The sequence below is a fragment of the Neolamprologus multifasciatus genome, chromosome 13 (genome assembly GCF_963576455.1).
Source record: "Neolamprologus multifasciatus chromosome 13, fNeoMul1.2, whole genome shotgun sequence".
NCBI lineage: Eukaryota > Metazoa > Chordata > Actinopteri > Cichliformes > Cichlidae > Neolamprologus > Neolamprologus multifasciatus.
In genome coordinates, this window is record NC_140451.1 from 16681528 (window position 1) to 16706869 (window position 25342).

Genomic DNA, 25342 nt, shown 5'->3' on the forward strand with positions numbered 1-25342 from the left:
TATGTCTAAAATGTGATAAATAAAGTTTACAAAAAAAAAAAAAAAAAAAAAAAAAAAAGGCTGCAGACCCCAAATCCGGTTATTGGTACATCCTGGCTTGTGTAGTTACTAGGTAACAAAAGCTCAACACTGCCCCTAGCGTCCTGGAGCACTTCCGTTGTGTTTTGGAATTTGCATGTGCGGTGGAGTTTGCAAGTGTTTTGGAGTTTGCATGTGTTTTGGAGTTTGCAAGTGTTTTGGAGTTTGCAAGTGTTTTGCAGTTTGCAAGTGTTTTGCAGTTTGTATGTGCTTTGTCTCTAGGGGCCACCATAGGGGGTATGTTCTCATAAATAATAAAATCCTGTATATTGAAATGCTTGCTTTAAGATTCAATTAATGACATGGTCTTCATGGTCTTCATGGTCCCACGCCTCTGGTAAGAGCAACTGGTTAAATAATTGTAACTGAGTTTCAACAGATAATCCCAGATCTTTAGCTTTAGTTAACAAACTATATCTGCCCCAGTTGACTTAATAGCCTTTTCAAGTGATTATTGTAATTAAATGTCACACCAAGATAAGCATAATGATCCACTGCTTGTAATACAGAAATTCCAAATTTGAAGTCATGGAATTTTCTTACTTTACCTCTTGCAAAAACTTTACTTTTATTAGAATTTACACTTAGTTTCCAGTCAACACAATATCTTTCTACTGCATTTAAAGTCTTCTTCTTCTTATGATGAAGCCTTTATTTGCCACTTGCAGTTGCCTGCAGCGAAATTACACAAACATCACATCGGGGAGACGGGTCAGAACAGGTATACAGGCTTCTATAGCTTTGTCTCTGAGTCTGACAATACTACAGTGTCATCTGCATACATAAGAACAATAAGTCTTACACAGATCTCAGCATCATCATCACTCATTTCTCAGTCATTATAACACCTATTCATTGTATACTCAAAATCATTTAAAAAGATTGCAAAGAGGTGATACATTTTCACCCCGTTGAACCCCTATATTACAGTCAACAAACTTTGAAGGACTTTGATGATTCTAAAGGCAGAAAATCTTAAATAAAAAGTTAAAGTATATTATACTTTACAAGTTAACAGCAGGTGAAGATGCATTACTGCTGCTCTAGAGCTCTACATGGACAAGTGAACCTTTAAATCCATACATCCTCAGCAGATCCCTGAGGCCCCAAACTCTCCTCTGTGCCTGTGATCTGTGTACTCTGTGAGCTTGCTTAAAAAACAGCTAAAAAGTTATATTTTAAAGCTGTTCTAGCATTTTTGAGGTGAAGGACCTCGTAATATTTGCCTTAAAATGCATCATGTCAGAAGATGTGCTTAGTTCCTAAAAATTACATTCACAAAAAGCCGATCCACTACAAAATACAGTTTATTCATAGTTAATTAAAATCAGTCCAAACGCAACAATTTGAGTTTGCAAAAGGAAAGTTTAGTCAGTTATCGTCAGTCCTAGTCAGTAGTCAGTATTAACAACCATTATTCATGTCAACACATCATTATTCTACACATTGTGTGGGTTGCCTGTACTGGTTGAAAGTACCAGTGAGGCCCATTAAACATCCTCAAGTCAGCAGCAAGCCTTCATATTCACTCTGATTTTCATTGTTTGAAAATAATGTAACACATCAAAAGTGAAGTACATTTTTATATTATAGTAAATTTGAGCTTTTTAGTGGCAAAGAGCAATTTTTTAAAACTTTGACTTTGGAAACTCAGAAGGAGTAATGAGTGAGTAGTGCGAGATAAGTCTATCAGCTTCTCTCCACCCGGTGAGAACAGCTCCATGGACGGTTGAGAAGTAGCAGTGATGAGTTGCCTCTCCAGCGAACAACACCTGCAGGGGCTGAAAGAGGCAAATTAGAAAGAAGTGTTAGACCTTTGATGATGTTTCTGGTGGTTTGAGTGTGAACATAATATGTAGCTACTTGTGATTTTAATCCTTTTGGTGGAAGGGGCTCCATCAAGTTGTCCAGGTCCTGCTCTGAACAGCCTTTTCCAAGATTACTGTAGGATCCACACGTCCACGGATCGTGAAACCACTGGGAGCGCAGGATTCTCCTTGGAGTGACGATGGGGTTCCCTAAACATGCAAAAAAAAACCAAAACAAAACATATCTTTCTAAAATGACTTTTGTAAGTCCTTATGTAACTAATGACACTGGAATATCTGGCATTTCCCACTACTTATGATCTGTCTGGACTCACCTGTAAACCTGCGAATAAGCTGTGTGATGGTATCTGTGACCTGCTGTTCAGACAGTGTTTCCATGTACTCTGACTCATGTCCAGAAATCCAGCCACAGAGAAGGTGGCCGTACCTGAAGATTAAACCACACACAGAACTGCACTGTTAATGTACGAATTGGCATGTTTTTACCACTCAGTGCAAATCTAAAATGCTGGGCAAGCATTAGCATTTTGTGAGCAGTTGACCTTTCAGTGGGTTTGAGTACAGTGAAGCCAAACAACTTCTTTATCCAGGATGTTTGCACATCTGGCACCTGGTCCACCACAGCATCCTGAAGTATGAAAAGGGATTAAACAGACATTCAAGCATTAGCAAAGAATCTAACAACCAGCATAAACCTACAAACATTTTGAAACAGAGATACGAGCTGATGTACTCCTGTTTAAATCATAAGCTCAAACACAGCATGCACAGTATCTTTATTTAGGTGGCTGAGTATGCCTTTATGAAATCTCACCTCATCATCCCACACGAAGAAGATGACCTCACAGTCAGCATCCCACCACGGTGAATCAAACTCCACAAATATTTTATTGTTTGTCCCAAAACCCAGCCTCTGGACGGAGAGCAGCTTGTGCAGAGGGAGAGGAGGATGGAACAAGGTCGAGTGGTGCTTCTTCAAGTATCCTGACAAAAAGACAACAACTTTAAATTCACTGAGCCTCAATGTGGAAGTACTTGTTTTTGTGACTGTAAACGACCACGGCAGACCCAGTGGCATTTTGATACTTTTTATTAATGCTTTGACGGTTGCTGTCCACAATCACAGAGCTGCAGCTCTCCCGCTGCCCGCTCAACATTATCACAACAACCACCACCACAGGACCCAGTACAATATTTATATCGGTGGGGCATGATTGCGGATGCCGTGCAGGTGCGTCCGCCTCCTCTGCACGGCACCGCAGGCCACGCCCCACCACAGTGACCCTATGTGAATAAGGGAGCATTTATTAACTAATAAAACCTTCATACACTGAGGTATAAATCAGCATTTTATGCATGTGAAACTTACCGAGTGGCACGGTGACTATAACGTGATCAGCAACGAGCTTTTGGCCATCATCACACTCAATCATCACGGGCTCTGCGCTCTTTGCGCTGTTCCAGTTGACACAGCGCACAGGCTTATTGTAGGTCACTAAACCAGCGGGGAGCTCTGCTATCAAGTTCTGGGTTAGACCTTCATAGCCACTGTACAAACAAAGGACATAACTTTTAAGTCATATGTGCTGCAACAATTTACTGAATTAAATTAAAAATTGTATTAATTAACAGGCTGACTAATCTACTAAGACAATAATTAAGACTGAGTATTTCCTTGTTTGCCCAAACAAAATAAATGCTTGTTTTTGCACAGTGTAAATGCAGAGTCAGGAGTACGAACCCTGGGAATGTACAGTCCAGTCCAGGTAGAGTCTTGTATAGGCCAAAGGCCCCCATACTGACCTCATCCATGCTGTGAGTCCCATTGACACAGCACTCGACCTTCAACATGTTACTGATCACACAGAGTCGCAGAGATCTGGTGGCTTCATCAACATCTTTCCATTTCTCTGCTGCGTGCTGTTGCACCTACACCAGATAACAAGCAAAGAAAAACACCCACAATTCATGTGAGAATCTAGATGCCACTAATGGTGACAAATGATTTACCTGAAACCAGAAATTTACCTGTGCCCGTAAGAAATCTCCCACACTGGGCCAGGGTTCTCCTCTTTGACTCTGAAAATCGGAACTTTCATTTATCAGCTCCAAAAACAATTTCTGAGCAGGTAAGATGTCCTCAGCGTTCAGCTCCCGACCTGCAGATGTTACACAAGAACACTGGTCAGGAAAATCTAGACTTCTCTACATTTTTTTAACCTCTCCTCCAGTTCAGAGCTCTTCTTGAAGGCTGGTTTCACACTTTATCTTCCCATTCAATAAAGATGACCAAGACAGATTTAGTATGCTCTGAACCTTTTAAATCAATTTAAAATCCATTTGCTCCATGAAGTCATCCCCATAAAAATGAAGGGAATTCTTTACTCCTCATGGACTTTTTGACTCTTTAACTATATCACCTCTTGATGGCAGAGCTCAGTGGTTGTTGGCCACATCGTTCACACAGCACCAGCATGCAAACAATGATGATTTACAGCCTCTGCCTTTTCCTTGTCTATTTGCATAAATACTTTGCATTTGGTTGATGGAACTTCCCAGCCCCAGTAATTAGGTTAGGTGTAAGACTAATCAAAACATTACTAATCTAAAAAAAAAAAAAATCAAACAAACAAATACACTTTATAAAAACATCCTTGAACCTGAACTGCTGAAGAATCTAGGAACCCAAGGAAGATGGCCTCCGACATCCAAGGCCTGGTTCTCCGGCTTGAGGGCCTCTGGATCCAAAAGCCCATACTGACGGGCCAGACAAAACACCGGGTTCTCCTCACACGGCCCATGGATCCAGTTTGCTCCTATCTCGACAATTTTATCACCTACAGGTAAAAAGATTTAGTCCAGAAGCAGAGAAGGAAACAACTTTTAATAATCGGATTATATACTGTATACTCTTGCCATGCTGTTGTTGTATTAGAGCTGCCTGGCAAGGGTATAGGGTATAGGCAAGGGTTGGCTGGACAACCAATCAGCCTACTGTTTTATTAACCACATGATCAAATATACTGTTACATAGGAACAGGTTTTAATTGTATTTCTATTTTTTAAATGTGTCTAGTTTCTTCTACACCATGTTGTATATTGTTGAATGAATTTTGTCCTAAGAGACAACAATAGTGAGATTAGTTAACACAGTAGTATCATTTACAGACCTTGGTGTCATGATCCCGAGTCTCTGACCCAGTGTTCTTAGTTAAGTGTTTTGTTCTTTTAATTATGTTTTAGGTTTTTGCGCTGAAGTTATAGTTTCTTAATTTTGTCCCTGAAGTCCTGCCTCCTTTTGTTAAATCTCTGTCTGTGTTTGGTGCTCTATTATTTGCTGGTATTGTGCCAAAAAGTGATCGTCAGCCAAAGAGCGGTTTCCAATGTTTCTGTGTTTTTTCCCTTTAGATAGATAGATAGATAGACAGACAGATAGATAGATCAAAGAAATGGCCTGTTTTTCAAGTATCTTCATGATTCTACCTTTACCTATTTTACTTTACTTTACCTACCTACCTCTACCTATTGTACCTACATATATAAAATATCTAGTTCTTTTCGGGCCCTGAAAATATGTATTCAAAGTGATGGAAACATGGCAGCAGTTCGTCTGCTTTTATAAATTTGACAGGTATTATATAACAGTGATGTTAATTTTACAATTTCTGCTTCCCTCTTAGCTCTTGTTCCTGAAAAACTAATTTTTATGGTAAATGAGAGTTATTACTCAGAGAAATATAGCAAATATAACAGTTTGCCAAAAAATCATTGCAGCTTCTACCTAGGAATATTCTTTCTGGCTCAAAATGACTTGATATCATTTATTTGCGCATTTATTACCAACAAGTCATTTCTAAAGAAGTTAAAATTCCTGCAATCACTTTTTGGTAAATACCTGACAAAGATAGAGGGAAAATTGATACGGCATAGTATTGATAAACTAAAATACTCTGGGGATGCTATGAATAATCTCACTTTATAGAAGGCAACCTTTCTGCAAACAGTTATAGTCTGACTTGGATTGAGTCCAATCACTCTAGGAGAGATTGTTGAAGGTTTCATATAATAGCTGTCTAATTTATAAATGTAGACAAACTCCTGCCATGTTTCAATCGGTTTGAACGAGGCTTTGTCAGTTAGCACAAATCGAGGGGACTCAACTGGCTGCCAGTTGGTTGTAATCTAGTTATATTCCTATAGAACAGAAAGGTTACTGAACTCAAATGTAACAGTTAAATATTAATTTCTGTTACATGTGGCTCTCAGTAATTTATCACTCTTAGTTACTGTATTATCAAAAACATATTGAATGTCATTACCAACTTGATCCAGTCAGTTGCAGAATGGTAGCAGCATGTTGCAAAATGTTACCAATCGCAATAATATCATATCGTGAGTGGAATACTTTGGCAATGTTTTCCATTGGTTTTTGTCGCCACCCCCCTTATAGTTGTGTGCTCAGTGTGTGTTTCGCGTTTTCACCTTCTGCTCCACATTATTTGCATCTTGTATTTTGAACAGTTTACAGCAGTAAGGCTTCTTTCTTTACTTCGCTTTCCTCTCTTACGAATCCTGCATATGGGTCCGCAAAACCTTTGCCACACACCACTTTATGACGCTCGGAGGAGCTATACATTACGGTTATACAATGTGTAAGTTTCTGCCAGACTTCAGCTCATTTTACAGTTGTGCTATAAGGTGTTATAAAGTAGTATCCAAAGTCCTTCTATCATATCCCTGGCATGCATATGTATGCTGCGATTTTACTTTAGGTCATCCAGTACATCCAACATGAACGTGTAGTGCGAGGAAATAAAAAAACTTTACACTGCTGCTTGCCATCATGACAAGAAAATGAAATGTGTGTTTGTAATTTGCGGGAACCAGAATTTAAAAAAACTGCAGATTGACTGAAAAAGCCCTAAGTGCACGTTACTCACCGATCCTTCCAGTTTTTATTCGTCCTCCGCTTCTTCCTGTCGCCTCCAGTATCCGCACTTGATGAAAACCAGCTTTCACCAGTTTCTGTGCTGCTGCTATACCAGCTATCCCACATCCTATGATCACAACTTTCGCGTCCCTGTGTCCACCCATGTCTAGCAACAACGGTGAACCGCAGCTGTGTCCTTCCTCTGAGGAGCTAAAAAAAAAAAAAAAAAAAACCCGCTGCGAACAAAAATTCTTCCGGTCAGAATTTTCAGAATAAAGTCCATTTTCCGATTTTCCCTAGAAAGCTTGACTACATGGAAAGTTATTCTCGCCATTATAAATAAAATACATTGAAAATATGTTTATATTATAATATATTATCAATAAGCCAAAATTCAGGTTATTTCAAAATTTTAACTTAATAACTTAAAATGTCAAGTTATTTTCTCTCTCTTTTTTCCCCTCATAAGTTTCAGTTAGTAATTCATAATTTTGAGATACCCAGGTTGAAACTTGATAGGATGGGATAAGGCAATGGGCGCTCACTTGCATATAAACAGCTGGGTTTTGACTTCTTTTCTTTTGCTTTGGAAATAAGCCAAAAGGTGCATGTGAATAAATGCTTTGGGTCAACCAGCATCAGCATCAGACGATGCACAAGAGACGTGAAAGAGACGTGAAAAGAGAGTGCAGGAAGTGTGGAGTGGCTGGAAGACAGCAGCAAGAGTGAAAGGAAAGATTTACAAGGTGGTAATAAGATTTGCTATGATGTATGGCAGGGGTGGGGGAACTCTAGGCCTCAAGGGCTGGTGTCTTGCAGGGTTTTTTTGATGTGTCCTTAATCCAACACACATCCAACATGTCTTGAAGTTCTCCAGAGGCCTGGTAATGAACTAATCATTTGACTCGGGTGTGTTGACCCAGGGTGATATCTAAAACCTGCAGGACACCAGCCCTTGAGGCCCACAGTTCCCCCATCTCTGATGTATGGTTTGGAAGCAGTGGCAAGAACAAGAAACAGGAGCTGGATGCCAAAGTTGAAGATGCAAAGTGTTTGTAAGGAGTGGTCACTACTCCAAAAAAAAAGCTTTGCTGCATGGAGACAGATGAGCTGACAGAAGAAAGGTTTGCATGCCTCCCTAAAGCTGATCACATGACATCACCTTATATATTCATAGAGAGCTACTTTATTTGTCTTTAGTGGCTTTCTTAAATAAAATACACTTCATTACACACATTACATTATTTGGTGAATTTGAGGAAATGTATTTGTATTTCCAAAAAACAAAGACTTCACTTGTCAGTTAATAATTAAAGTTGTATCCTTACTGCAGTTTTTCAGTATTAAACTTCAGTAATATTGAAGTTTAATACTAGAGAACAGACAATGTATTTTCAAACGGAGGACTGACATCAAGGTTCTTACAGTTAGCTGGTATTTTGATCTATATAACATACTAACATTTTCATTTCAGATGAGAGAAAGCCTGAATCGCCTGGGTGCCCTAGAATGCACCTGGATCCTGGTAATCCTGGTTTATGATTAACCTTGGTGCTTCTAGTACAGAAAAGAAAAACACCTTTGCGGAGGTGCAAGTGAGAAAGTTCCAGCTCTCTTTATGCATAAACCAATAAAGACAAGAGTATTTGGTGACCTCATAAGGTGAACACAGGGGGAGAAAAAAGTAGACATTAATTTACTTGCATAAATAAACACAGTAAACACACTACAATGTGTCCATGTTTGATTTTATTTATTAATTCAAAACACAATCACAAACCTGGATAGAGCCCTTTTGTCCACTTGTGACAAGTAAAGCAAAGTGCATCTCCTGTCATTTACTAAAGTTTTATTATAGGGAATCTAATAAATTATGTTTGCATAAACTGAAACAAAATCATTACATAATTCTAAATATTAGGAGGACAGCGGCCCTTTAGAAAATGCAAATATATCATTATTTTGTGTTTAATGTAATGTTACAATGATTTGGTGTTCTCCCTATTGAGGAAATGAACTATTCTTCATCTGAATAACACATTATATTTGTGGTCTTTTTATTCTATAGAAAGACAAAAAACACACAAGCAACTACATAGCATGTGTCCTGATTGTGGTTTAAAACAGATGATTTGAACTAGACTTTGATTTGTGCTTATTATGCATTGCGAAATAGTTGCAATGTCCAGGAAATGCATTTATGTATGGATATTTCCTCTATGGAAAATAAAGCTATTACATATTTGGTGTACTTTTTATCTTGCTTACTTCATCCATATCTGCAAGTTTTCCCATTTTTAATCAATTCCTTCCTCAGTCACACTCACTAAGGGTTGTATCACTAATCCCACGCCACACTGACCCACTTTTCAATAACTTCCTGCTAGTTTGCCTGCCATTTGTATTTGTTCTATTGTACCTGCTTTGCTTAGCAAATTTTATCCAAGCACCTGCCCAACTACTGCTTGCCTGTAGCGATTAAGTCATGTGTGCTCTACCTGTCGTTTTTATGGTATGCCAGGGTTGACCGTGCATAACTGTGTCTTATTTGTTCATAATACACTAAAATTGTTCAGTGCTCTTATTCTTTGATTTTTTTTAAATTGTTGGCATTGATTCAGTTTATGCATACTCTTATTTTTAAAATCACAACAAAAACATAATTTTACTTGCATTAATATTACCAAAAACCCCACCAGTAAATGTTCCCTTGGCAACATGTTAACAATGACTAATGTATAATGTAATGTGTCAACCTTTAAACCCAGATAAGGAGTGGAACTCCAGATTACAACATAACTATGCCACAAGCCCTCTTTTTTTCCCATATTCAGCACTGTGGTTTTTAGTGCCAACAGACAACCACTATGATTACTCAGTGTCACCAGATAAGACACAGATAAGATTTGTCTTTTATCTTATCTGACTAAAGAGCAGTCAGAAAAGATAAAAGACTTATCTGATTGTTTTTTAGAAGAAAAGAAAAAAAGCTAAAAGAAAAGTCTTCATCTTTAAATTTCTTATATTACAGGGAATTCATGGGCTAACAGAATCCCAGTAGTGAGTGATGAGTCTATCTGCTTCTCTCCAACCAGTGATAATTGCTCCATGGACGGTGGAGTAAAAGCAAGGATGGGTTGCCTCTCCAGCGAACAACACCTGCAGGGGCTGAAACACACAAGCAGTAAAAGTGAGAAACATTTTTCAAGGTTATATTATGTCACTTTCTGTCTAACTATAAAGTAACAGAAGTCAGTACTTCCCTGAGCAATATGACTCACTTGATTTACTAATAGTTCATCTGCTGCACACCATGCCAAGATATGTCACGTTTTCTACTAGCAATTCTTATCAAACTGTGTTGTGATTTGGCGCTATATAAATAAAATTGAATTGAATTGAACTGTGTTATCACTGGCATTTTTTATAGATTGAATAAACAAATGTGAACAAATGATGCATTTTTTCCAACAGGCTGCTAGTAACAAAGCGCTAAAGGATGCCATTTAAAATGGATTTTAACGGACAAAACACTCCTCTGAAAATGGTCAGGTAAAAGGACTGGACTGAACATTTTTAAAGACATTCAAAAAAGCCTGGAGAACTCTTACTCAAGACCACTTTAGAAAAATGACATGAAAGTGTGGCTCCTTGGAAGCAAAATATTAACGGTGGCTCAAGACGTTCTGTACCTGTGACAGAGTTTCCTGTGAAGGCAGAGGTTCCATCATGTTCTTCAGGTCCTTGGCTGTACAGCCTATGGCTGGGTGACAGTAGGAACCGTATGTCCAGGGATCAGTGAACCACCGGGAACACAGGATTCTCTTTGGTGTGATCGTACCGTTTCCTACAGACAAATATGAAATAACCAAGGCTCAACCACTTCAGAAAATATATATAAAAAACTGATATAAATAAATTACTTTTACTACCTATTAAAGCCTTCCCTCTATGTATGACAGCTTTCTAGGACTTGAATACTGTATATCAGTAACTATTTGCTAGCTCATTTCAGCAGGCAGTGCCTTATACAGCCTGCCCCTCCAATATGCCCCCTGTGACAGCCAGTGGGGTGGCCTTGTGTTCTTGTTTTCTTGTTGCCTGTTTCTTGCAGGTAAGCGGAGCTGACCCAGTTATAGATGCAGCACACCTGAGCAGGCCAGTCCCAGTATATAAAGACACCTTGACTGAACCATGGCTGTCTCTCTTTGTCTGTCACTCATTATGTTCATTTTGTTCTTCAGTTATGGCTGTTGTATTATTTAACTTGTCTTTAAGTTTCTTTACCTTATTTCATTAAACATATCTTACAGCCTTTAAAAGCCTGTGTGTGATCTCCCACTTGCTTGTCACGTCCTTTGAGCCGGGTTGTGACACCCCAAACATTCTGGTTTATTAAAAAGCAGCAGCTGGATCAATTATGGATCAGTTATCTGAGAAGAATATTTCTTGCAGAAAAGCCTCAAGCTACTTTTAGATGCTCCCCTTTCCAAAACATGTTACCACATTAGGCAGCTCTGTATATTTGATTTGACAGATTATTATGGGTGCCCTTCCTGACGTAGTGTCCAGGCGATTTGTGTGTTTTCTCGGGCACAAACCAAGTAGCTTCTACCTTAATGGTGCCCATTCAATACCTATTCAATACTCGGTCTAACATGTACATTTCTGCACTAGAAGGTTTCAATCAAGGAAAATAGCTGCATAGTTTTCTACAATCAATTGTCATCTGCACAGTGGCCTGTTTTGGGCATGTCAACATCAGAAGATAAACTCTGAAATCTGACCTGGTTTCATAAATCTATACTGAACTATTTTCCCAATACTAATATGTTATATATAAGTAAGAGTGTGATGACTATCAGCTTTTTAAAATATAAATACAATTTGTGCAAACATCATATTAGCAGTTTCAACCACAAACTCAGTCTTATTGCTGTAAGACAAAGATATTTAGGTAATAGTCATACATGTTTGCTGCTCGATTTAATGCCATTATATCTGCATATATACTCTGTATTACCTGAACTTGTTTTATTCCTATAACAATGAGATGTTTTATAGATTTCTAATGAAAAATTTAACTGTTGTGATGCTTGTGCATACAGAGAAGTTTTCTTAGGTATAACAACCTTTAATTTTAATTATTAGTCTCTTTGATATTTATTTTTTTATCTTTAATTATGTTATAGAGGAAAGAGCTATAAGGGTTAGATCAGATATAAAACTTACCTGTGAATGTACGGACGAGCTTTGTGATTGACTCTCTCACTTCCTCCTCAGGAAGTGTCTCCATATACTCTGCCTCATGGCCACAAATCCAGCCACAGAGAACATGGCTACCCCTGAGAGTTTGTGTTAATCAACAAGAGAAGTCTGAATGCTGGTTTGAATTGCAAAGGAAACTTTATAGGAGGGAAAAATCATTAATGGTTCCTCAGATTAACATGTCACTTACGTTTCAGAAGGTTTATGCACAGTGAATGTCACCAACTTCCTTATCCAGGATTCACTCACATCTGACACTTGGTCTGACACAGTCTCCTGAAAACACAAAAGGGTTTATGTCCTCTCTGATCTCTGGCTCTAAAACACAAGTTCACACAATGTCTCTATTGTTTTACCCTTACTAGGCAACATTTCTGAGATATTTTATTGCATCATATACATAAAAACAAAGAAAAAGGTTCATATCTTTAAAATTGTGTAAGAAAGTTTAAAAATATCTGTCAACCTGTTATTAAGACAGGTTCGGTACATATGAAACTATTCTGGCTGCTGCATTACAAACCTCGTCTTCCCACACGAGGTAGATGATTTCACAATCAGCATCCCACCACGGCGATTCAAACTCCACAAATATTTTGTCACATGTTCCAAATCCTAGCGTCTCGATCGACTTCAGCTTGTGGGCCGGGAGAGGAGGGTAGAACAGAGTGGAGTGGTGCTTCTTCAGATATCCTGACAAAAAGAAAACGTATTAAAAATTGCATAAACTGCAGCAGAGGGTTAAATCTAACTTGGTCTGTATTCCATTGTGACACTACCAAAACCCCGCCATTAAGATTAAGCTCTGACATTGGTCATAACACGTAATTTACAATTAATCAATTTCATACAGAGATACGAAAAAGAGGATGAAGTATATGAAAAGAAGTTTACCTAAAGGCACAGTGACAATAACGTGATCAGCAGCAATCCTCTCGCCATTCTCACACTCAACCGTCACAGGACTTAAGCCACACTCTGTGTTGCTCCAGTGGACACAGCTCACAGGGCAATTGTAGGTCACCAAGTCAGAGGGGAGTTCAGACATCAAGTTCTCGATTAGGCGCTCAAATCCTCTGCAAGATAAGATACATTAAGATGACCACAATGCAGCATCTGTAGTACATTTGTATTTTATATTTGATGTAATAATTATAGCTGTTGACAATAACAAAGTGATGATGAGTGTCCATGAAGTGTGCAAAACTTGACTCACTGCTTACTATTGAGGTTCATTAGATTAGAGCAGTGGTTCCTAAACCTTTTTTTGCTAGGCCTCCCTTTGTTTTACAAGAAAAATGTTCGCGCGCACACACACACACACACACACACACACACACACACACACACACACACACACACACACACACACACTTATTTTGCTCAATTGCGGTTTATTTCCCACCTCAAACGTTTAGTAAACAATTAAAAATGACAGGTAGTAGTAATAAAATAAACTACTAACTCTTTTACACTATGGTCACACCTACACGGTATTTTTGAAAACGCAGCTGTTTCGTCCACACGTAAACGGCGTTTCCAATCACCGAAAACTGAGATTTTTTAAAACTCCTTTTTTGCGTTTAAGAGGAATACAGAGTTCCTCATGCAACTTCAAAGGTATGTGTCTTTTTTCACGTCACACTGTGCGCCACGTTATTGTTTACATGAGCTGAATTACAGAATGGCGGATAGAGACGAAATACTGTTACTGTTAATCTGACTATCTTCAGTTTTTACAGGCTTACATACACATGCAGCTACTGTCCCTCCATTTAAGAAGGTAGAAGCGTCACGGTGTAATTATTTTACATGTAGTTGTTTTTTTTTCCTGTGTAATAATATTCAACATTGCTATCAATACATTTTTCAAAAAATGCCTCTCTGTGCAAAAGGGGTTCAAAAACATAAACAGCTGTGGGATACTGTTTGTCCGTGATTTGAACCGGGGAACAAATCGTGGCAGGATCAGCCTGATATTATTTGTATCCCACCAGGGCCGTGCAGAGAGGTTTAAAGGGGCGGGTGCTCAAAGTTAAAAAGGGGCACATTGAACCAGGCTGAATAACAACAACAGACATTCATCAAGAATCTAATATGGGAAGGGCAGGGCTGTGCTGATCTGAGACTGTAGACAGTAAAAAGTCCACAGGAGAGATGGTAGCTGATTAAACAAGTGTCATGAGATAATAACAAAATGCAAAGATTGGTGACAGCGCTTGGAACCATAAGGCAACAAAAAACTGTGAGAAATAATTTAGGCTCTGCCTGTGAATCACTCTTTGCTTCTCTTCTTCCATCCCATCATCTCATATATCACTCTCCACTTGCTGTCTATCTGAGAACAAGGCACAACTTGCTATTGCAATAAACTATAATCTAATTATCCACACCTAACAACTCCAGCACTTAATCTATAATAAAATGATGACAGAAAAATGTTATAGCCCTGCCTTTAGTAGCCTCACACAGCTCCTACTGTTCCCTCCTCATGTCCTTACCAGCCATGTCTGCACACTGTTATATCATGAGTAATATTTTTTTTTTTTTTAAATCTATCTAAATAAAACAAACACATGCACGCACACACAGTGACATTTTAGACCTTCTTCAGAATACTGTATATACTATGGGCATCATGGTGCTGATCCAGAAACATTATTATTTATTACTAGAGCTACAATAATAAAGCAATGAGGAGGGGGAAGTAATAAATATGAAATAATGTATTTATGATGATTCCATTTGTTTCACTATCCACTCTGTGCAGGAGCAAAGCTTATTACATTTTTAAACTGTAGAGATACAATAATTTTACTGCTGTAAAATCCAAATTTTGTCTTATTTAAAATATAAATCTAATATAATCTGCTTCTTAATGTATGTTCTTTAAAATACAGCGTGTGTTTTTTAATATATTATAATAATGCATAATTATGTGGACATGCATATTAGATTGTTTTTAGTGAAATATAATCCCTCCAGAAAGGCAGGAAAAGCTCTGTAACTTACTTTAAAACTAAATATGTTCCCTAAAACGGTGACAGAGCTACAGACCCATGACAGCCTTACACAGGTAGCCAGCAGCTATGACCAGAACTACATGTGCAGTTAATAAAAGGACAGGTAATGTTTGTCGCGCTGTTACACGCACAGCACGCTCGTTTGTTTCAGTTCAACAGTTGCAACAAGACAGCTTACCAACGTAATAAGCTAACACTCCTGTGTGCTGTACACTACAGTGTACGCTGTACACCTACTTACTGGTTTTGTCGCATCAGTCTGTGTCTCTGAGTTAACTTGTGTTTCTCCTGCAGCTCCGGACTACAAAAAATGGGCGTGCTCTTTGTGAGCTCGTTCCCGGCTCATAACCAGCGCGTTCTGCCGTCAAGGGCGATCATTGGTTAAATGTGATCATGTGACTGATGCAAGCCAGATCCTTTTATTTAGCAAAACTGTGATTAATAGTTAAATATTATTGTTAAGGGGCACAGACAGGACTCCGCACGCACACACACATTAAAAAAAAAAAAGAATTTTAAAAAAGTTGCCTCAACAAAAGGGCACTTTGGACACCCATCAGGAAAGGGGCGGGTGCTCAAGCCCCTCTGGCCCCCCCCTCTGCACGTGCCTGTATCCCACTGTAACTTTACTGTATAAAGCGCTAACATCTCCAACATGTCAGGAGTAGTTAGTCATTAAAAGAAGTGTTTGTGAACTAAAAATCAAGAATGTGGGATACTGTTTGTCTGTGATTTGAACAGCCCAGCGCTGCTCCCAACGCAGGGAAAACCAATTCTGCAGGGGAGACCTACCTTGGCACTTGTGCAGGTGAATCCAAAGGGAAGATATGCTTCATCATATTTTCTAGTCTGAAGCTTAGAATGAAGTTGGTTTGGAAACATATTCAGCTATGCTTCATCTCCTGCTTTGCCTTTCTGAGGCCGCCCTGTACTAGCAGTGTCCAAGCATTTTGTTTTTTCCCCCCTTTCATACCGCGCCCCCCATGCAATGGCTCTGCGCCGCCCCTAGGGGGCGGGCCCCACACTTTGGGAAGGTCTGGATTAGAGCATTAGAGAATAGAATAGCATAAAAAAAATAGAATTTAATTCAAAAGTGTGACCTGCATATATATTATTTTTATTCCAAACACCTAAAGTGAAACCTAATCACACAGTCTAATAATTTAAGATATTGGATTTCTGATTCTAAGTCATAATCATCAAAATTAAAATAAAAAATGCTTGAAATCTATCACTTTACACGTATGTTAAAATATACATAGCGAGAGAGAGAGAGAGAGAGAGAGAGAGAATATATGAGTGTCTTCTTTCTTGTGTTATAAAATTTTTATACTATCCACAGTCAGAGTTACGTCCTCTCAAAAAGGTCTCGTTTGTGAACTCAGAGAAAAACAACAAGAATATTATACAACCTTAAAGTTGTTTCAGCCTGTGCTCCTGGTGATTTCATAGTCTTTCAAGACTTAGTCGTGGTAAGTGATTCTCTATATGAATTAAGGTGCAGCGAATGGAAATCAGGCCCATGACCTTTAATATGGCAGAGTGCCAAATATGTCTAAGAGTTAGCTCAAGGACATGTCCATGGATCCTGTCTGGCTACTTTAAATATAATCTGTAGTGAATAAATAACAAATTATAAAGATTAACTGGGTGAAACTGGAGCAGTCAAGAGCATCTTCTATTTATTTAGTACGTACTTACAGACATCAAGGTGCCTGTATTTCATTGTCTTACGGTGTGTTCACACCGAACGCGATGGACGCGAACAAAAACGCCCCAAACGCCCCTAATTTGACGCGTGCACATTCGCGCCTCAACGCGTGTCCAAGAAAAATCCATCGCGCTTCAAAATATGATATTTTGACGCGCGTGAACCGGAAATGTGGGAGGGATGTGGGAGGAAGTTGTGCCAGACCGGTATCTTTGCAAGATGGCAGCTGTCGAGTTAGCGCTTGAAGAGAGAGTCTCCCTTCTCTATGTACTGTGGAGAGCAGAGCAGCGGCGTAAAAGACGCCCTCGCCCTACCTGGGTCCATCAGGTCCTCCAGAGGCATGAGCAGTTTGGTGAGTTTCACCATTTGCTCCAGGAGCTGCGCCTGGATGACGGCCGATTCCAGCGACATCACCGTCTTTCACTCGGCCAGTTTGAGGACCTGCTTCCCCGGGTCGGTCCCAGAATCACCCGCCTAGACACCAATTACAGGCGCTCAATCCCACCTGCAGAGCGCCTGTCCATCTGCCTGAGGTTAGTAAAAGTATTTAATACGGTAGTCCTTTATTGATACCTGTGCTAATACATGCTAAACCATCCATTTATACACTGCTAACATGGATGTGCTATGCTAACAGTGAATGCTCTCGGTGTTTACTGATAGCAAACTGTGGTACGGAGACGACTGTTTATAATATTTCTAGTGATACTCAGAAGGTCTCATCAAGTCCCGATTTAATTCGATTTATGCTGTTATCAGTGTTTGAATGATAGCATGGCTGTGGTGTCATATCAATGTATGCGCTCGGTGTTTGCTGATATCAAACTGTAGCATTAGGACCACTGAGTTAACCTTTGTAGTGATACTCACTCCTTTTTATTTAGACCTGGTTTAATTCTGGGATAGTTGAATATTTGTATATAATCACCGCAGACTGTTTTAGATTATATCTAATATATATCATGTAATTATCCTTATAATTACAAAAGGTTTTATGTAAGATTTATGTTTTGCAATTTGTAATTTTGGAATTTCAATAATGTATTTTGTAACTGCAGTACACATAATACTCATTTTAAACAATTTTGTCCAGGTTCCTTGCCAGCAAACAACTCCTCCAGAGAGGCTGTCCTGGTGAGGGAGAAATTCATGGCTCACTTCTCGGTGGAGGGAGCTGTGTCTTGGCAACCAAAGGAGTAGCCTGTTTGAAGTCCGAGTGACTTCCCCACAACGGCTCTTTTAAGAGCCACCCACAAACCTCTAAAGAGTGTTCCTGTCCTTTTAATTTTTTCTTAATAAATGGAGCTCTACTCCAAAATAAACTAACCTCTTTTTACTCTCTTAAGTAACTTGTCTTCACTATGTTCCTATATACAGTGTGGTGCAAAAGTTTGGGCAACCTTATTAATAGTCATTATTTTCCTGTATGAATCGCTGTTACAATGAAAAATGTCAGTTAAATATATCATATAGGAGACACACACATTCATATACACTAAATATTTATTTCATTTCTCTTTTTTTGTGTCGCCAATTTATGCACCTGCTTGATTTAAACACTTATTGCACACTTTCTGTAAACTGCATTTCACTTCTCAAATATCACTGTGTGTCTCCTATATGATATATTTAACTGACTATTTTTATTGTGACAACCAGTGATTTGTACAAGAAAATAATTACTTTTCACAATGTTGCCCAAACTTTTGCATCCCACTGTATTAGTATGTTTTGTCATTAGTATAATATGAAATAAATTCTACTTGTGTCAAGTCGGGTGCCAATATTTGCTGTGTAGTAGAACAGAGACATTTTGTCATTATAAATGTTTATTTGAAAAAATATAAATTCATTAACAAAAACATTTATCATAAATATATGAAATGTAACTATTTACAGAGAGACAGGAATAAAAAGGACCCAGCTTGGAGTGGAAGAGCCTCAGGGAGAAGGAGGAGAAAAATAAGAACATTGTTTCTGCCCTGGAGAGCTGCTGCCTCATCAGAAAACTACTGATCATTAGGGTCCAATGTTTCCAAATTTAACACAGCTGTGCTGTTTTCAAAAGCTAATTTATAAATTTGAAATTTCACGAATTCTCGTGTCTGAGGCGGCATGCTCTCCAGAGCAGGAACAAGGCCGAGGAGGAAATGTTCAGTTGGAGACGGGCGTGGCCTCTTTAGGGACTCCAGGATGGCCAGCTCCACCGCCGATGGACCGTCCAGGGACCCGTCCCTCGCCCGCCTTCGAGCTGTCCTCCTCTGTGGGCCTGTAAAACACAGCACAAAACAACACAAAGTAATGAGAAGGCTGCTACTAGATTTTCATTTTCAAAATTGAAAAAAAAACATGATATAAACAGATTGGTTGTAGATATTTAGTAAAGGTGATCACAAGGGAATTCAAGCAAGTAAAAAGCTGTCAGTGCTTGATGTTCATACCTGTGGGTGCAGCAGCAGGAGCTGAGGGACCAGGGACTGGGGAGCCAGGAGAAGAGACAGCTGAGGACTCTGCTGCATGATTACTTGACTCTATCAAGACAATATTAGATGTTAACAGGTTGAAGACAATAGTCATAGAGAATATTATATTATTATATACTTATTATTATTATTATATACAGTGGTCTCTCATTTATTGCAGCACATGAACAGTAGTCACAGTTCTCACAAGTTGATTCTCAAAGTGAAAACCTTTGTCGATTTTAAAACGTAAAAGTATTATGCCGCGCTTTTTCTCCGTCTGCGGCGCCACTTTTGTGCGCCTTTTTTGCTCCCGGTGCAGGTGTGTATTTCCGAATGAGGCTCATAGTTATGAGTGTTTTTGTGCTGTTTTTTTCTATTAGACGTGATGGTTATCAAAACCAAACATGATAAGTTTGGCAAGCGCAGGAGACACGACATGGAGGAGATTTGTCATTTGGGCTGCAGAATGCAATGCGCATTGTTGAAAGCTGTACGGTGCAATAAAAAAAATCAGCGAAAAGGCGAGGCAGTGACGGATGAACAGCGGGACTACTGTATACTGTTTATTAATAAACAAAATATGTTCCTGTATGACAACACGCATAAATTAACTGCCTACATTAACTCAATGTAAACATACCTTCTGACTGACACTCCCCTGCTGCCTCTTCGGGCTGTCCCTGGTCCTCGGGGGAGAAGTTCTCCACGGTCCGCACCATATTACCGCTAGTCTCCCGCGGGGTGAGGAAGGGGTCCAGAAACCCCATGACCGCGAAGAACTTCCATCTTCTCCCCGATCCTGCTGCAGACCCACTCCTCTTCTCCTTCTCTGTCTTCTTCTCCTTATTATAAGTGTCCCTGAGGCTCTTCCACTTTCTCCTGCAGATGTCCTCTGAATAAACGCATTATCTTGTTAGCGGAAAGGTATTTGTACATCAGTGGGAAAATAGCGGGACAGTAGGCGGGCTTGCTAGCTTTTGCGCGGGTTCATCGGGTCAGTCTGAAAATTAAAAAGAAGGAATGAACTTACCAGGTTGCCCGATCTCCTCACTTATGTGTCTCCAAGCTAGGTCCTTTTTATTCCTGTCTCGGTAAAAGTAGTAGCTAGCATCGTATAGCTCCGGGTGATTAGCCACGGCACTGATTAGCTTTTCCTCCATACTGAATGAAGAATGAAGGGCTTTGGCTGGATCTGCCCCTTTGACCTAGGTCAGAGCCACGTCACCAGGCTCCTGATTGGTTGTCGCGGCGCGATTTGACGCTGGAGTTCAGATTTTTCCAACTCGAGCGGTAGACGCGAAACGCGAGTATGCACAAAATGCAACACAAAAACTCACGCGCGTGGTTTTATTCGCGAGTCAAACGCGCCAGACGCGCTACACTGACGCGCGTTTCATGCGTTTTGGCGTTTTGGCGACGCAAATCTGCTTCCGAATTTTCGCGGGACCCGCAATCGCGCTTCATCGCGCTTTTCCATTGACTTTACATGTAAACCTGACGCTCTATTCGCGTCCATCGCGTTCGGTGTGAACACACCGTTAGTCTTTATTGTGGATAAATTAGCTTTGTTTTTGTAAAACTAGACAATAAATGAATAAATAATAATTAGCTAATTGCTATAATAAAAACCACAGAAGGTTCTCACACAGGCTGATCAGAGGATTAAATGGTAAATGGCCTGTATTTGTATAACGCTTTACACATCCAGTCATCCACCCATTCACGCACACATTCACACACTGGTGATAGCAAGCTACATTGTAGCCACAGCCACCCTAGGGCGCACTGACAGAGGCGAGGCTGCCGGACACTGGTGCCACCGGGCCCTCTGACCACCACCAGTAGGCAACGGGTGAAGTGTCTTGCCCAAGGACACAACGACCGAGACTGTCCAAGCCGGGGATAGAACCAGCAACCTTCCGATTACAAGGTGAAGCCCCAACTCTTGAGCCACGATCGCCCAACCAATAACCAATAATAAAAGAAACAATCTAAAGGACTAAGGATCTAAATCACTGCCACTTTAATTACTCAGTATTAATCAATGCAGCTTTACTCTTTGACAGCACTTGGTGGTGAAGGCATAAACTTAAATTGCTACAGTTGAGCAAATGACAAGTAAATGAATGGCATTTATGTTAACACCCTTTATGCATACGATGATGCACAAACCTTGGAAGCGTGCAGTCCACGCCACGTAGGCTCTTATGCATAGAAACCCCTGCCAGGTCTATGTCATCCATGCTATGAGTGGCACTTCCACAGCACTCAAACTTCAGCATAGTACTGAAGGCAGAGAGAAGCAGCTGCCTAGTGGTTTCATCCTCATCTTTCCACCTTCCTGCTGCTTGGTTCTGCGCCTGCACAAAATGCCAAATTTCAACAAAACAGATTTTTTTTTTTTTTTTACAGCTTTTTATATCATCAGCAACAAGCATAATTCAAAACAATGTACCTTTGTTCGCATGAAATGTCCTACACTCTTCCAGGATGTGTTTTTGAGATTTTGAAATTGTGAAGTGTTATCCAAAATCTCACGAAACAGCTCCTCAGCTGGTTCCATGCTTTCTGCACTCAGCCTCTGACCTTTGGGACAGAATTTAAAGTTGTAATAACAATCACAGCTTACCAAGCACGCTATTAATATACACAATGATGTGATGTGCTGAAGTACACTTGTGTTACTATGTCTGGTCACCTGAACTGCTGAACCAGTTGGGGACCAAGGGAGGATGTTCATCCACGTCTACGGCCTGGTTCTTTGGAGTGAGCGCTTCTGGAGGCAGGAGGTCATAGTCACGAGCCAGACAAAACAATGGGTTCTCCTCAGATGGGCCATGGATGTAAGACGCACCAATCTCTGTAATAGTGTTACCTGTCAAAGAAAAACAAGTCTTTGTGTACATTTACTTGCACAATGACAGTAAACTGACCAAAGATTAAGTTGACAGCATAATTATCTTGAAACCGGATCTACTAGTACAATGGGAGGCCATTGTACTAGTAGATCCGGTTTCACAGAACTCTTTGTAATTCTGAGAAAAACTAAACACACACCATGAGTCAACAGCTGGAAGAACCACCTGTAGCAGCAATAACTATAAGTTATTCTTTACTGCATGACTTTAGTAGTCTCTCACGTCTTTGTAGAGGAACTTTGGCCAACTCTTCTTTACAATGTTGCTTCAGTTTATTGAGGTTGGTGGGCATTCATTAAAGCACAGCTCTGTTAAGGTCCCACATTCAATCGTGTTGAGGTCTGGAATTTCACTGAGACATGCAGCACCTCAATTATTTTCTTTTTCAGCTATTCCGCTTTAGTGCTTGGGATCACGATCCTGTTGTCTGACTTACTTTGGGCCAAGCTTTAGCTTGTCAGACAGACACTCACATTTGACTTTAGAATACGTTGGCATACAGAGATTGACTCAACGACTGCAAGGTGCCCAGGTCACACCCCTACAGCAGGCTGCCAAAACCCTTTTTTTTTGTGGTGAGGTTCATCCAGACTTTCACAGCACCTGGTTGCTAAGATGCACTTAGTTTTTCACAGTACTGCATAGTGTCCTGTAAAAACTTTAATGTGAGGTGTCTGTATGCACTGGCATCATTTTTGTGTTGTTTCACCATTCGGAAAACATCAGAAAGCTGCACAACAGTCCAAGCACTGAAACTGAGAATAAGTACAACAGAAGATGCTGACAGCAGCAGGTTATTAAAAGAGACAAGAACATGCTGGATCGCTTATCCTCCTAGATTGTCTGCAATAAAGATGCTCACACTTAGAAATTAATGTTGTTCTTACTAAGGATTTAATTTAGTTGGTTTCTGATTTTCTGACAGTGTAAAGACGAAACCGACTAAAACAGAAACTACATATAAACTTACCCAGAGTTACTGTTTTTATTCGTCCCCCGCTTCTTCCAGTCGCCTCAAGTATCCGCACATGACCATATCCAGCTTTGACAAGCCGGTGAGCCGCTGCTATACCCGATACTCCACATCCTATTATAACTATCTTTGGGTCCGCACTCGTCGCCATCCTTGGTTCGCATCAAACTGTAGGACTGTCGCTCTCACAGCTTTATCTCAACTTCACATCGGGGCGTGTATGAAATAAGTGTACCAAGGGCGTAGATTTGGTTTTGGCATTGGTGGGGATGGATGATTCAGCCACCAAACCCTGCCATGTTTCTTTTTTTTCCTTTTCGTCTTTGCTTCTTGTTAAGAGATATATTCTAAAACACTTCTTCAGTAGAGAATCAGAGAAGAGAAACACACAGGTTTTCTTGCTAGCAAGGGCAGCCTCCAGAACTCACACTCCAAGAGTGAGGTTCAGAGACTAAACACTGAGTACTGCCCTGGTCTTTTATTTATACACTTCAGTGAGCATTTGTTCCATACATTGAAATGTGGAGGTGTGTGTGTGTGTGTGTGTGTGTGTGTGTGTGTGTGTGTGTGTGTGTGTGTGTGTGTGTGTGTATGTGTGTGGGGTCAGAGTGTGACCCCATAAATGACTTCCCTAAACCTGCTGGACTGGAAGTAGGATGTGGGGGTGAACGCCAGAACACCCTGGAATGTTACAAACCTCCTAGGATGAGACATTCTTTCAATATGCCACCAACTATATACTTCTAAACACAAATGATTACGTGCAGTATTCTACCATATGCAAACTTATATCATTAAAAGATTATACTGACTACTAAGTACAATTTTCCATTGACATTCCCTCCTGTTGTCAGTATAACTTTAAGTGAGATATCAGTATGTAACATCTTGTTGTACATTTTCTGTCACATCGTCATTAATCACACAAAGTCTTTATGTTCCAACAGGTTGGGGTCATCATCATCATTTGTCACGGCTGTATATGCAGCAACAGTGGAAAATATTATGCGGTTAATCATGAGTTTTAGACATGGCAGTATACACGTTACAAAGACACAAAATAAAAGTAAAAATATCCCAACTCCGATGAGTAGTCCTTTTAGCACCTGTAACCAGGAGCCAGTGTAAAGCCAAGAAAACCAGTCACTTGTATCACTTACATAGTCCTGATTTTGGGCCTGCTGGATCTGTCTCAAAGCATTCAGGGCGTCAGTCATTTTTGATGAATGTACATCATCTTTATGTAAGTGCAGCAGGTGTTATTGAAGAGGACACAAAGTCCCCCTTCCTCTGCTAGTATCATGGAGTAGTTCTTCCCTGGGAGTTGGTCCAGGAACACATATAGTGTGGGGTGTGTTGACGTGCTGGGCATATGAGAACAGACGTAATAGTCTGTATTTGCCGATTCTGTCTTTGTCCTGTAAAGGTGAGCGTCGTAGTCAAGGTAACCAGGAGGGTCCACCTTCCCATGGCTACGTACAGGTCCGTCACACCCTACTATTTGATTACTCTAGAGTTGGCCAATGGCTGGAGGTTGAAGTGCGAGCAATTCCCTACGGGCGCCCAATCAGCACTTCCCCCTCGCCACTGAAGCAACCAAATCAACTAGTTGATTTCTGTGGAGGAAGTGGAATCCTCTGGGACCTCAACCTTTTTGCAGTGGCTCTGATGTATCCAGGAGGGTCTCTCCGCTATTTTGCAGGCAGTTGGAGTGGTCGGAAGCATTTGAAATGGCCTCTGTCAACCCCATCACCTCACTTTAGGCCTTCGTCCTGCGATAGGAATACTTATGACTCTTCTACTGTCCATCCTCTGCAGAAAAATCCCTCTGTGGAAAGGGTGGTGGGTCCAGTTATCTTACTGCTGTTATGATCCCAGCAGTCTTCAGAGTATCATCGTATGCACAGTACAGTGACACAGCATTAGGTGATGTTCATAGGAAACTGCTGTCATCACCACCATAGCTTCTGGTTCATGTGCTTTCACAGAATCATGATGTCATCCTCGGACTCCCTCTGCGCTGTCGATGGAGCTTGGCACGCTCCCCTCATCCTTCAGGTGCCCGTCTGTTGTCCACAGTCTCCTCTGTTGGCCTCTGGAAAGCCCCCTTGGCACAGCTCTCATTCCAATGCAGCTTCAGTTCCTTG

General features: G+C 40.2%; 3 protein-coding genes and 1 long non-coding RNA gene across 4 annotated transcripts; 1 reads left to right on the forward strand and 3 right to left on the reverse strand.

Annotated features, from left to right (window-relative positions):
- Positions 1–612: 612 nt before the first annotated feature.
- On the reverse strand, positions 613–7063 carry LOC146505315 (peroxisomal N(1)-acetyl-spermine/spermidine oxidase-like). The gene is made up of 10 exons (XM_085182281.1): positions 6848–7063; positions 4568–4744; positions 3936–4066; positions 3649–3836; positions 3277–3455; positions 2722–2891; positions 2450–2535; positions 2222–2334; positions 1942–2096; positions 613–1859 (listed from the first exon to the last, which is right to left on the reverse strand). Exons 1-10 carry the CDS (start codon positions 6999–7001, stop codon positions 1707–1709), a joined length of 1506 nt encoding a protein of 501 aa, XP_085038407.1. The 5' UTR covers positions 7002–7063; the 3' UTR covers positions 613–1706.
- A 1501-nt stretch (positions 7064–8564) lies between these two features.
- Positions 8565–23436, reverse strand: LOC146505316 (peroxisomal N(1)-acetyl-spermine/spermidine oxidase-like). Its single transcript, XM_085182282.1, has 10 exons — positions 23193–23436; positions 22003–22179; positions 21760–21890; positions 21477–21664; positions 13000–13181; positions 12629–12798; positions 12296–12381; positions 12070–12182; positions 10530–10684; positions 8565–10005 (listed from the first exon to the last, which is right to left on the reverse strand). The coding sequence occupies exons 1-10, from the start codon at positions 23344–23346 to the stop codon at positions 9874–9876; spliced, it is 1488 nt and encodes a 495-aa protein (XP_085038408.1). The 5' UTR covers positions 23347–23436; the 3' UTR covers positions 8565–9873.
- Positions 16846–18175, forward strand: LOC146505317 (uncharacterized). The gene is made up of 2 exons (XR_014877509.1): positions 16846–17372; positions 17933–18175. It is a non-coding gene; the product is annotated as an uncharacterized LOC146505317 (long non-coding RNA).
- Positions 18737–20594, reverse strand: LOC146505318 (uncharacterized). Its single transcript, XM_085182287.1, has 4 exons — positions 20335–20594; positions 19945–20196; positions 19281–19370; positions 18737–19108 (listed from the first exon to the last, which is right to left on the reverse strand). Exons 1-4 carry the CDS (start codon positions 20462–20464, stop codon positions 18849–18851), a joined length of 732 nt encoding a protein of 243 aa, XP_085038413.1. The 5' UTR covers positions 20465–20594; the 3' UTR covers positions 18737–18848.
- Positions 23437–25342: the final 1906 nt, after the last annotated feature.

Coding starts and splice junctions, on each gene's coding strand:
- LOC146505315 (XM_085182281.1), bottom strand. CDS start 7,001: ATGGGTGGACACAGGGACGCGAAAGTTGTGATCATAGGATGTGGGATA. Junction 3,456..3,648: donor CTGGACTGTACATTCCCAGG/GTTCGTACTCCT, acceptor TTGTTTGTACAG/TGGCTATGAAGGTCTAACCC. Junction 2,536..2,721: donor TCTTCGTGTGGGATGATGAG/GTGAGATTTCAT, acceptor TTCATACTTCAG/GATGCTGTGGTGGACCAGGT.
- LOC146505318 (XM_085182287.1), bottom strand. CDS start 20,464: ATGGAGGAAAAGCTAATCAGTGCCGTGGCTAATCACCCGGAGCTATAC. Junction 19,371..19,944: donor AGGGGAGTGTCAGTCAGAAG/GTATGTTTACAT, acceptor TTGTCTTGATAG/AGTCAAGTAATCATGCAGCA. Junction 19,109..19,280: donor TCCTGCTGCTGCACCCACAG/GTATGAACATCA, acceptor TGTGTTTTACAG/GCCCACAGAGGAGGACAGCT.
- LOC146505316 (XM_085182282.1), bottom strand. CDS start 23,346: ATGGCGACGAGTGCGGACCCAAAGATAGTTATAATAGGATGTGGAGTA. Junction 22,180..23,192: donor AATAAAAACAGTAACTCTGG/GTAAGTTTATAT, acceptor TTTCTTTGACAG/GTAACACTATTACAGAGATT. Junction 10,685..12,069: donor GCTCGTCCGTACATTCACAG/GTAAGTTTTATA, acceptor ATTTGTCTGTAG/GAAACGGTACGATCACACCA.